Here is a 17,694-nt window from a genome sequence, read left to right as displayed (position 1 = left end):
TTCTCCTTAACATTAGGCCTTCATTGGTTTAGTATAATTTAGTGGTTAGCGCGCGCTCAGCTAAAAACGTGAGAATCGTGGGATCGAAACCCCTCGTTGAACATGCTCTCACTTTCAGCCGCGAGAGTGTTATAATGTGAGTGTGAATCTCATTATTCGTTGACAAATCGCAACCCAAGAGTTCGTTGGTAAAAAGTATCCCAAAGATATGGTGCGTTGTTTGTGGTAAGGGCTATCAGCTTTTCATCTACTCTCTCCCTCTTTAAAAAGGCGATGCATGGCCAGATGGGTTAAGGCGTTCAAGTCGTAATCCGAGGGTCGCGGATTCGAATCCACGCCGCATCAAACATGCACGCCCTTTCAGCCGTGAGGACGCTATGATGTTACAAGCAATCTCACTATTCTTTGGTAAAACAGTAGTCCAAGAGTTGGCGGTGGGTTGTGGTGACTAGCTGTCTTCTCTCTAGCCTTACACTGCTAAGTTAGGGACGGCTAGTGCATATAGTCCTCGTATTGCTTTGCGCAAAATTGAAAAAAACAAACAAACAAACCCTCTTCAAAATTAGGAACGGCCAGTTGCAAAGACACATATACGCTATGTGCGAAATCTTAACATCGAACTTGCTGCCATTAACACCCTAATTTATTAAGCTTAATTTTATTACAACAGTTTTATTATAACTGTTGTTTAACATTTCTATCTTAACACGTGGATTTAGGACTAATCTAAATTTTCGACCAACTCAGGAAATACGAAGAATTATCTGATTAAGGATAAATATATCGCTAATACAAGAGGACGTCCTGCATGGTGAGGTGTTAAAGCACTAAACTCGTAATCCGAGGGTCGCGGGTTCGAATCCCACTCGCACCATACATGCTCGTCCTTTCAGTCGTAGATGTATTATTATGTGACTCTCAATCCCACTATTCGTGGGTGAAAGAGTAGCCCAAGTCGTTGGCGATTGGTGGTAATGGCTAGCTGACTTCCCTCTAGTCTTACGCTGCTAAATTAGGGATGGCTAGCGCAGATAGCCCTCGAGTGGCTTTGCGCGAAATCCAAAACACAAACAAACAGAAACAATGAGAGTAACAAGCTAATGAGAAACAATATATTATAATCTCTATAAGAAAGAACGTAAAAAGAATACGTGTAATTGGTAACAGGTTCATTTTTAGTTATGATATATATAGCTCAGATTGGTGAGAATTTAATAGTAATTACATGGCTCACCCTACCTGACAATGAAACATTCTCTAATACTATCAGCAATACCGTTTTTTAAATCCCTTAGGAATCAAAAATTGTTCGGTGTTGCCATCTGGAAAGCAAAAAACGTGCCTAAAAATTGTATTTTGAGCTAATTTTATAGTGTAATATAATGTGTGTGTGTGTTTGCGTTCTTTACAGCATAGCTACATTGAGCTATTTACTCTGTTCACTGCTGGGAATCGAACTTCAGATTTAGCGTTGGAACTTCGTAATAGCAAACAACAAAATTCAGAAAATTTCAAAACTTGAATAACACACGAATAACACCAATAAATAGTTCGTTTTATTCTCTTTATAAATAGTTAGATAAAATCGGTAAAAATTACTCCTGAAGTTTCAGAAATACAATAATGCCCCACTAAGCACAACCACGCTTTAAATTGATTCATTATAAAGCCCTTGAAAGCTATTTTTTCACGAAAGGAAAAAATAATAATGAAAATTCATAACTCTCAGAACACCATTTTTCATACTAATGGTAGCAGTGCACTAAATGATTTTAATTAATCAACTGATGCAACAAGAAAAATATAACAATAACTTGCAGGAAGCAGACAACGTCTCGCAACTATCACAATTTTTTTTATGTTTCTAGTGACATAAAATGGACCGTTAGAACTCCATCTGTGTACACAATATTGCTTTCCTGGAAGAAAGAAAAACATTTTTTGGGGAGCGATCTACAAATCTCTGTACCGAAAACTGCATGATACAATTTGTTGTTTGACACAGAAAGTGCCTGTCTATTAGTTATAATTAAAACAGTCGTAAGCGTAAGAGAGAATTACAGGTGTTGGCAAATCGTGAAAGAGAGGATGTGTTTGAATTTCACGCAAAACTACACGAGGGCTATCTGCGCTAGCCGTCCCTAATTTAGCAGTGTAAGACTAAAGGGAAGGCAGCTAGTTATCACCACACCAACTGTTGGGCTACTTTTTACCAACGAATAGTTGGAGTGACCGTGACATTATAACGTCCCCACGGCGGAAAGGACGAGCATGTATGGTACGAGGGGGATTTCAACCCGAAACCCTCAACTTACGAATCGAGTGCCTTAACTACCTGGCCATGGGACAGATGGTAGTGACGCCAGTGGATTTGATTTCTTATTATATGGTTCTGTAACCAAACATGATTGAAGTCTAATAAAAATTACTTTTTCCAGCGATGACAACACTATAGTAAATAATTTATCAGTACCTAAATAAATCACTTATACATTATTCACAGGTAAGAAACGATGACTTCATTTATCTCTACATGTGACCCTGTTTAGAGATAATCTATTTAAAGCTCTCTTCTCATTAACCCTTCCTGAGCGTTAAATGGGTTATCACAGTAGTTGTAATAAAGAATTAGGTTCGATTTCATGACATAGCTTTAAGAAAACTATAACTTACGAAGCTTTATTGCATTAGATTTGGGGAGAACCAAGGGTTTAAATAGAATATACAAACCTACTGTTTGGTGCTTGTATCTTAGATGTAACATAACTGTATTTCTTTCTTCTGCCCGGCATGGCCAGGTGGGTTAAGGCGTTCGACTCGTAAGCCGAGGGTCGCGGGTTCGAATCCAGGTCGCACCAAACGTGCTCGCCTTTTTAGCCATGGGGGCATTATAATGTGATTATCAATCCCACTATTCGTTGATCAAAGGAGTAGCCCAAAAATTGGCACAGAGTGGTGATGACTAGCTGCCTTCCCTCTAGTGTTACACTGGTAAATTAGGGACAGCTTGCTCAGATAGCCCTCTTGTAGCTTTGCGCGAAATTCAAAAACAAACAAACAAATTCTATGCGTTACTCTTCATTTTACTATTTCTTCATAAATCATTAATTAATCAGATGGCGCTCCTTAAGCGTAATAAGACCGCGTTTTATTTCTTGAATTAGAATATTTACGATATTAATTTCCTTTTATCGTTTGCTAAGTGTTACATGCGATGTTATATATAAGCGGTAGTTCTAGGAAATAAGACAGGAAACGTCGTCAGTTAGTAACAGTTTACTCCAACAGAGGCAGTAAAGTAGTGATATTTAATAAACGTATGTGGGATAAATGATAGCCTTCGAAGAACTACCAGATGAAGTTATTACATCCAGTTTGTGATGTGAGGAAGTAAAAAAAAACTTCCTAAATTAGAAGTGAAGAAAGTACAGCACTACTAATATAAAATAGTAATAAAATATAAAGCTATAATAATAATAATTACAAACATATTATACAGTATGGACTACCTAAGCCTGTTCAAAACATCTGCACTTTTCCAACCTTGTAAATTCTGTTTCAAGAATCTGATTAACTAAAAGGCAAGACAAGGGATTACCTCTGACGTCACAGTGTCAAGCCCGCATTAGTTAAGTTTAATTATCTTGATTTTTAATGCCTTCTCGGATAGTTTTTGAAGATGGAAATTAGTACTTGGAAAACAGTACCTTTAATTAAAGGCTACTTTAATGGTTAAACTTGCGAGTAAAACAACAATAAAGTAAAATACATGCTTGTGGGGAAAGTGGGAGAGGAGTCCACGAAACTGAAGATTTTCTAGAGGTCCACTAAGGTCTTAACACAATTACACGCTATGAGTTTCAAACTAAAAAGCTTTTAAACTACGTTTCAACCTTGTTTTAAGCCATTAAAGTGTGTTTCAAACTAGCTTCCTCCGAAAAATCAACCAAAGTTTTCTTAGTTAATGTAATTTGGTTGCTAATTATAACGTTAGGGGCTCATGATTTGCTACTCTGCATCTAATGTTAATCATCTCTAATGCATTCCTTTTAAGGATTTTCTTTTAAGAAAAGGGCTTTGATTGTTTGTTTCAGGTATTTGCTCCAGCTTCACAAAAGTTATCTGAAATGACCTTCCCAAATTTTAAACTGATAAACTAGAAACAACGCAATTAATCAATGGTACCCCCCTTCGGTCATCGTCAGAAGGTCAAAACAACGCAATTAATCAATGGTACCCCCTTCGGTCATCGTCAGAAGGTCAAAACAACACAATTAATCAACGGTACCCCCTTCGGTCATCGTCAGAAGGTCAAAACAACACAATTAATCAATGGTACCCCCTTCGGTCATCTTCAGAAGGTCAAAACGTTGTTTACTCCTCTACATAAAATATTTTCTTAACCCAAACGAGCTGTTTTTACACATATATTTATCCCTACAAGTGGGTTTTCTCGACATCACTGAATAGCACCTCCCGATGTTTTAATCGAAGAATGGGACTCGACTGTTACTCTTTTAAGGTATCCAGGTTTAAGTGTGCGGAGTGCAAATATTCAGCAACGAGACACGATCCACGGGCCCTTGGATTCATAGTACACATTGTTACCCACTAATCCACATCGATCATGGTTTTGATTGAAAGATAATTATTCTTCAGATCACATGAATCGACAGTTTTGTTCTAATAAAGACATTCGGTATTATTTTAATTTTATGAAGTTGAGTGAGGTCTAGTGGTAATGTGCCGGGCTGCAAATGAATGGTCCAAGGTTCGAGCACTGGTGAGTGCTGCTGAGATTATGTTCGGGTTTAAAATACCAGAAAAATAACTTTTAGGCTTAACAGCTCTCTTGTTCGACCCAATACGATCGATAAAGAACAAATTGAAGAGATTATATTTTTGGAGCATGGATTTATTGATAAACTCTTAATGAATAACAAAAAATAAGGCCCGGCATGGCCAGGTGGTTAAGGCATCCGACTCATAATCCGAGAGTCGCGGGTTCAAATCTTCATCATACCAAACATACTCGCCCTTTCAGCTGTGGGGTCATTATAATGTCACGGTCACTCCAACTATTCGTTGGTAAAAGATTAGCTCAAGAGTTGGAGGTAGGTGGTGATGACTAGCTGCCGTCCCTCTAGCCTTACACTGCTAAATTAGGGACGGCTAGAGCAGATAGCCCTCGTGTAGCTTTGTGCGAAATTTAAAAAAAAACAAGCACTAAAAGAACGTTATTTCTTCTTTCGATTTGCTCTCGTCCAGAGCAGAAGAGGTGGAATTTTTCGAAACCTGTATAACTTAGTTTCAGTTGGTGAATCGAATGATGTATTGGGTTTCATATGCCATTTTAACTTTGTAATAATGTTTAAGTTTTAGTTTTTGTAAACTTATCGACTACCGAAACGTTTATGAAGTAATATTTTTGAACTTTTCGGTATTACATTTGAATACATCAAATATCAAAAGTTATTGTTTGTAACAAGTATAAAATATTGTAGTTTTTTTTTTGTTACATCAGCAGTGTGACTGTCGTGAATCAAACACTTTCTTAGTCACCTATAACCCCATCTTGTCATACTTTTCCCACGAATTCCAGGGAAATTGAGAATGTCATTTATTGGTTTCTCAACACCATATTAGTCGTGAAAGTGGTGAATTTATAACGCTTATCAGAAGATCCGCTTCTGCAAATTGAAACGGAAATAACGACCTGTCATCTTATGTCTAGGAAATACACTATGTTCGTGACGTCGTGTGAATTGTCAACTCAGTGTGGGCGGTTTCTATTCACATTGCTGACGTCACCTCATTATACAGATATATATATGTGTGTAATGTTTCAAGTTTGCTACTTCCTTTCTCCTTTAACTTGTTCTCTAGTACTTGTTCACATTTAGACCTGTTTATGTCTTCCACTCATTTTCTTTTCCAGCCAAATTTTATCTGCTTCTAATTCCCTTCCACTTCCAGCTTTAATGTTTCACTTTTACCATTTTCTTCTTCTTTCTTGTAATACCACACCTCATACCTAATTCTACCCCCGAATGTTCAAATACCTCATGAAACAAAGAGAATGGAGAGAAATGAATACCTTCAAGATTGTTAACTCTTTTTGCTCAGGAGTGGTGTTAACAGTTATCTCTGTACCGCATCAAACAAGGAACTGGTGTAGATTTCAACTATAGGCGTTAAACAAGTGTGAGAGATAATTAGCTGGGATCTGTCTGTGAGGTTTCAATATTCACATACATTTAAATCTCAATGATGGATAGCTTTCTTCGTGCTCCTGAATTATAAGTTCGTGACCTGTTTCGTGATTTCTCTTTTCACCCCGAAACGAAGAATACTCATTGTTTTGATTCGTATTCTGCACATTCTCTGAACTGTGGTATAAGAAACTCACGTCCACGAAAAGTTACTGTTTCAAGAAACTGTTGAAAGTCAAGTATTACAAAAATACGACAGAAACTTGTAGAATTTCTCTCTTCAGTATTTCTGTGTTATATTCAGATGAAGTAAAACACATGTTAAAGATCTTGCTGACGAAAGTGTTATGCACATGGTTTATAGTTCTGACAGACCTACTGGAAACTTGAGTGGAGATTATATTCAATGATGACCACAAGAATACTCATATATAAGCGTGTCGTTGTCCTAGCAACTGATGACGTTAGGAGCTCATTTTACCTGGGTATGTACAGACTGGTTGCATGAGTTTGACCGGCTAATCTTTCCTCATGTTAAAAATATGACATGCATTTTATTTTGGAATGGTTAATTTTTTAAGACATCAAAGATTTAGACTGTTCTACCTACAAATTTGTTGTTTGATATTTTGTTACTGTATAGTTCTATTTATAATTATTATTTGATATTTAAATAACGATAAAGACATTGGAATTCTGTACAAAATATATTTGCTCCATTACTTCGTATTGATTTGATTTTTTCAAATCCTTTATAGTATCAAACGTACTTGTGAAAAGAATACATTTTAGCTGTGGTAGATGAGTTTTGTAACTTGGTATTGTCACATACACCGTTATATTTTAATAATTTTTAATTTTATCACATCCAGTGTGTGTTTTAGAACAATTTTAAATGGTCACATACAGTGTACATTATAATAATGTTTAGTACTATCGATGCGACATTTCATATTGTCATAATCTTAATCAAAATTGTACTAGTGTCTTGTGTTGTTTTGTTTGTTTACTTGTGTGTACTTTAGCGCGAAAGAGAATATGATAACATGTGTGGTATTTCATTGTTTAAAAATGCACACTTTGGTTGCGCGTAAACGAAGTTCGTGAATTTTCTTTTTTTACTTCTCTTCCTAGTACATGGGATTCGATGACATTTAACGTTTCTGTTTGTTATTTTTGTAAATGATGAATCATTTTTGAAGTGATGCAGTTGATGTATATATACATGTCATAATATCTCTCAAGATGATTGACTGCTCTTTGTGTCCAAAGTGTGTTTAATTTCTTGTATTCAAGTTCTTGATTATCCATAATACTGCTTTTGATACAATTTGTGTGTGTGTGTGGGTTTAATTTTTGTAGGTTTAAATTTTACATCACTCGTAATAGGCTTGGCTTGGCCAGGTGGGTTAAGGCGTTCGACTCGTAATCTGAGGGTCGCGGGTTCGAAACTCCGTCGCACCGAACATGCTCGTCCTTTCAGCTGTGGGGGCGTTATTATGTGACGGTCAATCCTATTATTCGTTAGTAAAAAAGTAGCCCAAGAGTTGGCGGTGGGTGGTGATGACTATCTGCCTTCCCTCTACTCTTACACTGCTAAATGAGGGACGGCTGGCGCAGGTACCCCTCGTGTAGCTTTGCGCGAAATTAAAAACAAACAATCATTGCATTCGTAATAATATTCGTGATTATGCAACTTACTGATTTTATCTAAAGAAGGATTAATTCACAGATTTAAAGTTTTAAGTTTATTATAACAGACCTCGTAATGCACTTTGCTATTCATATCTAGTACAAGTTTAATATGCAGACCTAAATTTTACGTGATTGTGTACAGCCCTCTTGGTGCAGCTTAATGTTTATAGTGAAAAGAGATTTCATTTTGCAGATCTGAATTTTACGTAATTCAGAGCAACCCTTGTAATGCAGCTTTTTGTATATATTCAGTGTAGGTTTAATTTTGCAGATCTAAATTTTACGTGATTCTGTACAGCTCTCTTGGTGCAGCTTAATGTTTATAGTGAAAAGAGATTTCATTTTGCAGATCTGAATTTTACGAAATTCAGAGCAACCCTTGTAATGCAGCTTTTTGTATATATTCAGTGTAGGTTTAATTTTGCAGATCTAAATTTTACGTGATTCTGTACAGCCCTCTTGGTGCAGCTTAATGATTATAGTGAGAAGAGATTTCATTTTGCAGATCTGAATTTTACGTAATTCAGAACAACCCTTTAATGCAGCTTTTTGTATATATTCAGTATAGGTTTAATTTTGCAGATCTAAATTTTACGTGATTCTGTACAGCCCTCTTGGTGCAGCTTAATGATTATAGTGAGAAGAGATTTCATTTTGCAGATCTGAATTTTACGTAATTCAGAACAACCCTTGTAATGCAGCTTTTTGTATATATTCAGTATAGGTTTAAGTTTTGCAGGTCTAAATTTTACGTGATTCTGTACAGCCCTCATAATGCAGCTTTGTGTTTATAATAAGATATTTCATTTTGCAGATCTGAATCTTACATAACTCATATCAACCCTTGTAAGGCAGCTTTTTGTATACATTCTGTACAAGTTTAATTTTGCAGATCTAAATTTTATGTGTTTCATTACAGCCCTCATAATACAGTTTCGTTTTTATATTCAGAAGACGTTTCATCTTGCAGGTCTTTCTTTTGTGTGATTTATGACAGCTCTTTTAATGCAGCTACGTGTTTAACTTCGCAATTTTAAGTTTTATATTACCCTTAACTGTTCTCATAATGCAGCTTGCTGTTAATATTCAGCCTAAGTTTAATTTTGCGGATCTACATTTTTACGTGATCCATAACAACATTAACGTTTATATTCGATATAGAACCGAGTTCACATATTATAAGTGAATGATAACTGTCTTCGTAATGCATCTTATTGTTAATATATTCAATAAAGGTTTACGTTTATATATTTATAACTTTCACGAGTATTTTTTGTGTGAACTTTTTCATTTATTCACTGTCCAGTATATTGTAATAATATAACTGTGCTCAGTTTTCAACGTACGACAATATAAAATGCTACAATTATATGAATGTTTTGAACTATGATTGTATTCGAAACTTATACTGACAAATAAAATTGTTTTTATCTATTTCATTCGACAATGTTGTTTGTGAATTATTCGAATAAAATGACACTCACCAAATTATAGTCTTGTTGTTTTTTGAATTAAGTACAAAGCTATCTGTACTCTGCCCACCACGAGTAACAAAACCCGGTTTGTAGCGTTGTAAGTCCGCAGACATACCGCTGAGCCACTGGGGACTTGTATAGGCTTTACGCGAAGCAAATAAACTTTAAATGTTTATTTTTTTTAAAAAGAAAGGGGTGTGTGTTTTTTTATAGCAAAGCCACATTGGGCTATCTGCTGATCCCACCGATGGGAATCGAACCCCTGATTTTAGCATTATAAATCCGAAACATACCGCTGTACTAGCGGGTGGCTTTCAAAAAAGGACAAATATTACAAACGCATATAATATACATGTGTGTATATATATATATATATATATATATATACGATTATAAATTAAATTATTTTCATAAAATAATCGCAAGTATTAATATATATATATATATATACGATTATAAATTAAATTATTTTCATAAAATAATCACAAATATTAAAATATATATATATACGATTATAAATTAAATTATTTTCATAAAATAATCACAAATATTAAAATATATATATATACGATTATAAATTAAATTATTTTCATAAAATAATCGAAAATATTAAAATATATATATATACGATTATAAATTAAATTATTTTCATAAAATAATCGAAAATATTAATATATATATATATACGATTATAAATTAAATTATTTTCATAAAATAATCGAAAATATTAAAATATATATATATACGATTATAAATTAAATTATTTTCATAAAATAATCAAAATATTAAAATATATATATATATATATACGATTATAAATTAAATTATTTTCATAAAATAATCACAAATATTAAAATATATATACACACAGTTTTTGAATTGATTTCGCCATAATTTTTTTTTCAAATTTTCAAATATTTATACATCTTAATTTAGTTAAACCTCCTTTTTTGGTAAATTTTTACGCTACTTATATATTCAAATATACGTACAAGATTGTCTCATACGTAGTTCAGTTTGTATGAACTTCTCGTGGTTTCGTTTCTGTTTATTTATTTTTGTTCAAGTCTACTCCAGAACTGTCTATTTTAACTGTCCCTAATTTTGAAATAGACTATAAGAAAGTACTTAATCAGTAACGCAAACTCTTGGGTTACTCTCTTCCAACAAAAATTGTGATCAAATAGTAATATTATAATGCTTTCACAACTGATATGCTGTGTTCTGTGATAAATTCGAACCTGCGACACCCAGTAACGAGGCGCGAAGCATTGAGTTATCGTCTGACTACAGTAAAAGGATGCAGAGTTCATTGACAGGAATAATTTAAGCATATTTCATCAGAACACATTTTGCGCTATTAAACTACACTATTTTAAAATGTTCTACATTAAAACATATACATTTCTAATTTATTCTTTTATAATATGAAAAAACGCAAAAATTTGTATGATGTCCAATATTAATATAATAATCCATTAGATTACGCATCTATTAAACTCTCATTTTGATATAATATGGTAACTTTTACCATAATGAAAATGTCGTCCCCCAGTTGCAGTGAGCTTTATATCTGCCTTATTATAACCGTCTGTATCATTTCCTTTACAATAAACACTTCCTTATGAATGTAAAACAGCAACAGAGTAAAGCAAACAAGCGGGCGAGATGAACAAGTTTAACCGTTTCGAACATATCGTAGTAATTAGTTGTACATGTCTCAAATATTCCATTTATCAACAGCATGGGTCCCATTTCACTCTGAGTTTGGTTTCATTTTCGATTTCCTCATTACATAGGCCCAGACTAGTCGCTGTATTCACTCCTAAAACGCAGACAGAGTGATCGATGACAAAGTATATCGAAAATAATTTAAAGTGCCTTCTATAATAAACTTTGAAGACCAGGTTTTGTACTAGTTGTTATTGATGTGTGTGCATTATGAATAAAACTTCTCGATGATGAAAAGCAAAAATATCGACAGGAGCTGAAAAAACAACAACACGAAAAACGAAATTAAGGACATATAGAGCAGGAATACATCCTCGCCTAGCTGTTCTTAGAGTCAGGAACTGTAGGTTAATCAATGGTATTTTCTACTAGTCGAGAAGAACCATCAGTACTGTCGTTATTAGTAACTAGCTATATGTTAAATGTGTTTCCACGCCTTTGCCTGTTTCATTTCTAGGGCCTATACCTCTAACAGCCTTAGTAAGAGTAGAATTCCTGTTCTGTTTCTAGGGTCTGTATTTCTAACGTCTTCAGCGAAACTGGCGGTACCAAACAGAAATTTTCTAACCCACTGTTATACGCTCCTTATCCGAAACAAAACTAGCGAAGACGTGTTTTTAGGCTTTTATGGTGAATTATCTACAGTATGGTTTCGTTGTTCGATCTTCATAACCACGAAACAGTTCAGACTAAAAACGAGTGTTTTCATAATTGTTCTTTATCAAGCAGGCCTTATTATTCCATATCATGTTAATTTGATCTCTGAAATTACAATGGTTTCTACAAGCAAGACCTGTGTTCAAATTCCTGTACCAACGAAACGTTAAAACAAAACAAACAAAAAACCGGTTAAAATATGTTTGGATAGAATAGTTTCGCCAGTTATAGTACCTTTTTATTTAAAAAAATGTAAATACTGTCATCTTTCAATCATTAATTTTATTTTATTTGAAAATTACATAACTACAAATGTAATTTTAAATAACACATAATACTTGGGCAATATACCTGTTATATTATTTTGTCAATGTATTTTTCGCTAGTAGCCTTTCTACTTTAACAAATTTATACGAAGAAACACCAAAATTAAATGAACACTAAAAATGCATCAGTTAGTTTATTTATAAATTGTCAATTACAATACAAAAAATTTACATAATTAAACGCTATAATTGAAAATCTTGCAAACAATTATTAGGTTGTGCACAAGGGTAACAGCGGAACGTTAAGATACTTTATTTCTCTGCCTGCATATTTTCTCGTCAATGTTTTTGTGTAGCTGAGTAAGGTGGTATGTGAGGTAACTTTAGTACTAAACGAATCACTGACATCACATTTTACAAATCTCTAACAGGTGAAATATGTAAAATGTTCTAGAAATCTTTTCTAAGGTATGATTAAAGACGTAATACACTAGATAGTAACGGTAGGTCTAGAGTGAACGTTTTAAGATATTTTTTTTATAAACGCAGTGCCCATCAATCGTAACAAACTTATCTAGTTACCCAGAACCGGTGTAAATTCTTTGCCTGATTTGACACTCTTGTATCGATATGTTGTCTTTAATGAGACATTTGACACTCTTGTAACGATATGTTGTCTTTAATGAGACATTTGTGGCATTAAAAAAAAAGCTACGGTATTTCAATTGAGAGCATGCTACAGAGCTTTGACATGAATGAAGTAGGCTTAATCAACAGTGCGTAAGCCTATGCAATACACTTAAAAACAGAATTATTTTCCGTTTCTAATTTGAAAAACGAAAATAAAGTATAAGAAAAGTGGGTCAACTTGCAGAAAATGTTGATTCACCGTGCAAACAATTAAAGGTATCGTAAGAAGTAGTTGTTAACCTGAAGTGTTATTTTATTCAATATAGGCTAAATTATTTGAAATAACTTAAAAATGTGTAATTACATAACGTAAGCCTTTTGATCATCTAAGCCTATAAACTTTATACAATAGTAAATTTATTTTAAGCTACGGATCCAGCTATCTTGCTAACCTACATAACTGTACACACACACACACACACACACACACACACACATGCTTACGGTTTCAAACATAAAAGACATTAATTAAATTAGTTTTATTTTTAAAGTTTCGTATCTTAAAAATAGTGAAAGTGCAAATTTTCATACATTGAAGTCTTCAAGTAGCACAGGGATAGAGAAAATTCCAAAATGCGAAAGGAAGCTGGTTGCCAACTTTTTCTCAGTCAAAGAGTAGACACCTTTATTAACCATTTTAAACAGCTATAGTTTTGATGCAAGTAAATCTATACCACAGTTCGTTTTTCTTTAACTGTTCTACAACTGGACCCACTTAATACTGCTATAACAGGTAAAGCAGATAATTATATAACTATGACTCCCGAATTAATAAAATATAATGATAACAAGATATTATAATTTTTATTTGATTCGCAAGGAACTTTTAGGTAATAGGGATATTCAATAAAGCTGCAAACTTGAGTGTATAATGACTATTATCCTAGCAAATGTAAAATACATATCTGATTATACACCAGATATCTCTACCCTGAGATGAATGAACATTACATTGATACGTTATTTTAACTACATCAGATACTCGTCTTTTTTTATTGTGCTAAGTGTTCTTACGTATTGCCAAAATGGCTAAGAAGTTGTTAAATTGACATGTTTAGAAAAATCAACAAAAAACACATAAAATAAGACGTGTATAAAAAATCACCCTCTCCCCCTAACGGCAAAATGTAGAAGTATGTGACGTTGGATGTTTTAACGAAGCTTCCATTATAGTGTGCTGGTTGGCCACGAGTTAGAATTATTTCAACATAACTAATTACTTATAGTGCAAACACACTTCTGTTACTTTAACGTACAATTTAAAATCAACTGCTGAAAATGAAAAATCACATAACTTATACATTTATATGTATTTGTGCCTACTTTACATTTGTGTAGATTTCTATACGACTAAGAACGTTTGGTAGTTGTATATCATATATATATATATATATATATATATATACGTGCGAATTCAAGCGGCTTATAATAATAATAAAATTAAGAGAACTTTAGTTTGCAGGTTTGGGTCAATTAACTGAGTGTTTTAGTTAGTTAAGAATTTACAATAAGTATGTTTAATAATAGTTTAATTATGTGATTATAAATGTACGAATAATACTGCGAAGACCACAATTATACTTCAGCAAAATCAAAAGAGTGCGCTTATCACATCATTCCACAAGAGAAAAGAAATGTTTTGCCATACGTAAACCTACTGACGGCACATGTATGCATATCACCTGTGTCTGTATTATATATATATATATGTGTGTGATTGATGGCTTGGGTAAACAGACATCCGCACGGCTTCTTAAATCACTACTACAAGCAGTAGAGGGAACTATGAAAATGAGCTAAAACTATGCCTATTATTTAGAATTCCCGCTCAAAGGTTTACCAGGAAAGTTAACATATTTATAATTCTTCAATTATTTACATGGTTCAACAAACTAACTCATTATGCTTTGGATTATACATAATGTCCTTACAAATACAGCATACGTATGTTGTTATTGTAATTGAAAAGAATACCGTAAAAATAAAACAATTACTAACGTTACAATATCTCACTGCAAACACTCTAACTACTGAATAAATCGTGTGTATTTTATTTAATAAGGTTTGGAAAGATGAAACTGTACTGTAAAAGTTGTCGGAACAAAGTGTCTTAATATATATTAGAAACACATCATGAAATGTTGACAGCGCCATCAAAATTACTTTTAAAGAATTTAAACTTTCAAACGGAACACAATCGCTATTGTAAATCCTGATAAAATATCTCAACTTGGAAAACATTATTATTTACTCAGTAACTGTTACAATGTACTCTATTTACTTAATAGCTGTTACTATTTATTTTTTATTTACTCAGTAACTGTTACTATTTAGTATTTATTTACTTAATAGCTGTTACAGTTTTTTTATTTACTCAGTAACTGTTACTATTTAGTCTTTATTTTAATAACTCTAAATATCAAATGAGGATATTTCTACCGAGGAACTCAGTGAAGCTAATAATACTATTTCACAGTATATGAAGCTTAATCAACATATAAGAGTAAACAATACACATGTCCTTTGTGTATTACTGTATAACCTATTATTAGCAAGTAATATACAAAGGTAATTTTCCAAGTACTGAATTTTCGATGTTAACACAGAAGAAAAGAATGTTTTAGAAAAAAAGCGACCTTTAATGAGTACCTATCAAACAATGCACTACTTATAGGAGTTACTATAGCAAAAAAACACTTCTCTTCACAAAATGTTTTACGTCTCAGATCGATAGCTTGCAGATTCAGCCGGATCGCTGTCATCATTATCAGATTTTCTATCTGCAGAAACTTGCTGGGATTGGAGTTCGGCATCTATATACACACAGTAGATAAACAAATAATTATTTCTATGTGCTTTTCAAAGGTTACATCTTATCTGAGTTTAATACAGGGTGTTCGGAAAGTCATTGTGCAGTTTTGTAATCATATTTTACTCAGTTTATTTCAAGCCAGAAACTGATAGCGGTGTTTAGAAACAAAATAAGAAGGATCCAGGCCTGTATTGATGCCAACGAGGGTCACTTTCAACACTTTATAATTGTAATTCATATTTACCTCCTGTATTCTATACTGAAACATGTCTTAATAAATATATAAGTACACAGTGACTTTCCGAACACCCTGTATAACGTATAGGTGGATTGTTTTTCTTGTTTTCATAGACACAACATTGGGTAAGGTTTTTAAAGAAATCGAATTTGCAAATATAGGAAGTTTGGACTCAGTTTTCGGTATTCTACTTTTGTTAAAATAAATAACGTGATTTATTATAAAAGGTTTAACGAACTGCATACTAACAGAGGTCTTCAGCATCCGCCTTTCAAGGCTTAACTGGAAACTTCTATAACAGGATTTTAAAAAATAATAGAAAATGTCGAAAGGATACTTCTCAAATAAAGTTCAGACATATGGATACAGCCCCGTTGTTTTCGAATGATCAAACATTGAAGCTGAGTTAGAGTGGGTTGCACTCTGTTTCAATAGATTTTAGGGACTGATGTGGTCTAGTGGTTATCATGTCAGACAACAGATCAAAGATCCAAGGTTAGAGCCATGACATACCACTGAACACGCTTTACAATTTCTGATGTGTGGGAACTTCATTATTGTAACATCCAGTTCTGTAATTCACTTAAAAGTAGCCCTATAGACAGTAGGTATTGCTGACTGGTTCCCCTCCTTTTGAATTTAGATATTCTTAAATTAGGGGTAACTACGTCTGGATCTTGGGATCTATGAATTTGCTGTCTAATCCACGTGTTGCATAAGGTGGTGGTCAGATGAAAAATACCTTGTTTCTAAGTGTTAAATTATAGGGTTTAACCAAATATATACAATTTTTTTTTGTCTTTGAAAAATTATTTGATTACAAAAATAGCTATTAGGCTCTATGAACAACATATATCTATAGATTTAACAAATTTGCACATTAACAAAGATTAATAAATTGTATAGAATAAAGTGAAAAAATGACTAAACGTAATTTTTACTTTATTGTGTAAATAATACCAGTGAATTACGATAATTATGGGAGAAGTATCATGTGATATAATTCTGGATTGTGATTGAGTGTCATATTGCTAATTATCAAACTAATTTTTTTTAATTTCACGTACGCTACACGAGGGCTATCTGCTATAGTCGTCTCTTTAGCAGTGTAAGACTAGAGGGAATGGAGCTAGTTATCACCACATACCGGCAACTCTTAGGGTACTCTTTTACCAACGAACAGTGGAATTGACCGTCAGATTATAACACCCCCACAGCTGAAAGAGCGAGCATGTTTGATATAACGAGGATTCGAATCCACAATTCTCAAATTACAAGTCGAGCGCCATAACCACGTGGCCAACTATCAAACTATCCTAACGGTAGTATAATTTTCATATAATTATGGATGGTAGTTGAAAGTTATGTTGTTAGATATCACACTATACTGGAGGGTGTTATAGTTCTAATTTGTATAAAATATCGATCACTATTGGAGGGTACTATAATAATTCATTACTACTTTTATATTCCAAACATTATTTCAGTAACATCAGTATTACAACTAACGTGGTTTTTTAAATAGTAACCACTCTTCTCATGACGAACCATGGACTATGGACTCGAAACATTGTGTTAGTTAGCATCTGAGCCCACTTTTTAACTTTTCTTTCTTTTGTCAGTTGATTATACATGTTTAATTTTTTTAACTTGCATTTTGGTGAATACCTGGAGAGTAAGATATATCGCAATTTTTTTCCCAAAAAGACAACCAAAGGCCGGGTCACCCGGTTTAATCCCTCACACCATTATACAGTGGTGTGTTGTCTGTCCGTTGACACTAAAATTACATCACATTAGAAACGGCCAATGTTGAAATTTGTACTGTCGTGACGTCAGTAAAACATGTGCATGCCATGAATCATGAGAAGAATTATTCGTTCTCTAAACTACATCACAGTGTGACATGTGAACTTCA

General features: G+C 33.5%; 1 protein-coding gene and 1 long non-coding RNA gene across 4 annotated transcripts in view; one reads left to right on the top strand and one right to left on the bottom strand.

Annotated features, from left to right (window-relative positions):
- The window catches only part of LOC143228966 (uncharacterized), a 44,265-nt gene that overhangs the window by 1,291 nt on the left and 25,280 nt on the right, over positions 1 to 17,694 (top strand). The window contains exon 1 of one of the 2 annotated variants that reach the window (XR_013015580.1): positions 15,567 to 17,098. The exons of the other annotated variant lie outside the window; for it this stretch is intronic. This is a non-coding gene — a long non-coding RNA (uncharacterized LOC143228966). Of the gene's footprint in view, positions 1 to 15,566; positions 17,099 to 17,694 lie in introns of those variants that run through there. 2 annotated transcript variants of the gene reach the window in all.
- Positions 12,038 to 17,694, bottom strand: part of LOC143228964 (dual specificity calcium/calmodulin-dependent 3',5'-cyclic nucleotide phosphodiesterase 1A-like) — a 147,350-nt gene continuing 141,693 nt past the window's right edge. For both annotated transcript variants that reach the window (XM_076460501.1, XM_076460500.1), the window contains exon 16: positions 12,038 to 15,539. In XM_076460501.1, the coding sequence (XP_076316616.1) occupies positions 15,442 to 15,539 (98 nt within the window). In that variant the 3' untranslated portion in view covers positions 12,038 to 15,441. The remainder of the gene's footprint in view (positions 15,540 to 17,694) is intronic.

The sequence above is a fragment of the Tachypleus tridentatus genome, chromosome 10, assembly GCF_004210375.1.
Source record: "Tachypleus tridentatus isolate NWPU-2018 chromosome 10, ASM421037v1, whole genome shotgun sequence".
In the NCBI taxonomy this organism is placed as follows: Eukaryota; Metazoa; Arthropoda; class Merostomata; order Xiphosura; family Limulidae; genus Tachypleus; species Tachypleus tridentatus.
Note: the sequence above shows the minus strand (reverse complement) of the source record. Positions and strands in the feature narration are given on the sequence as shown.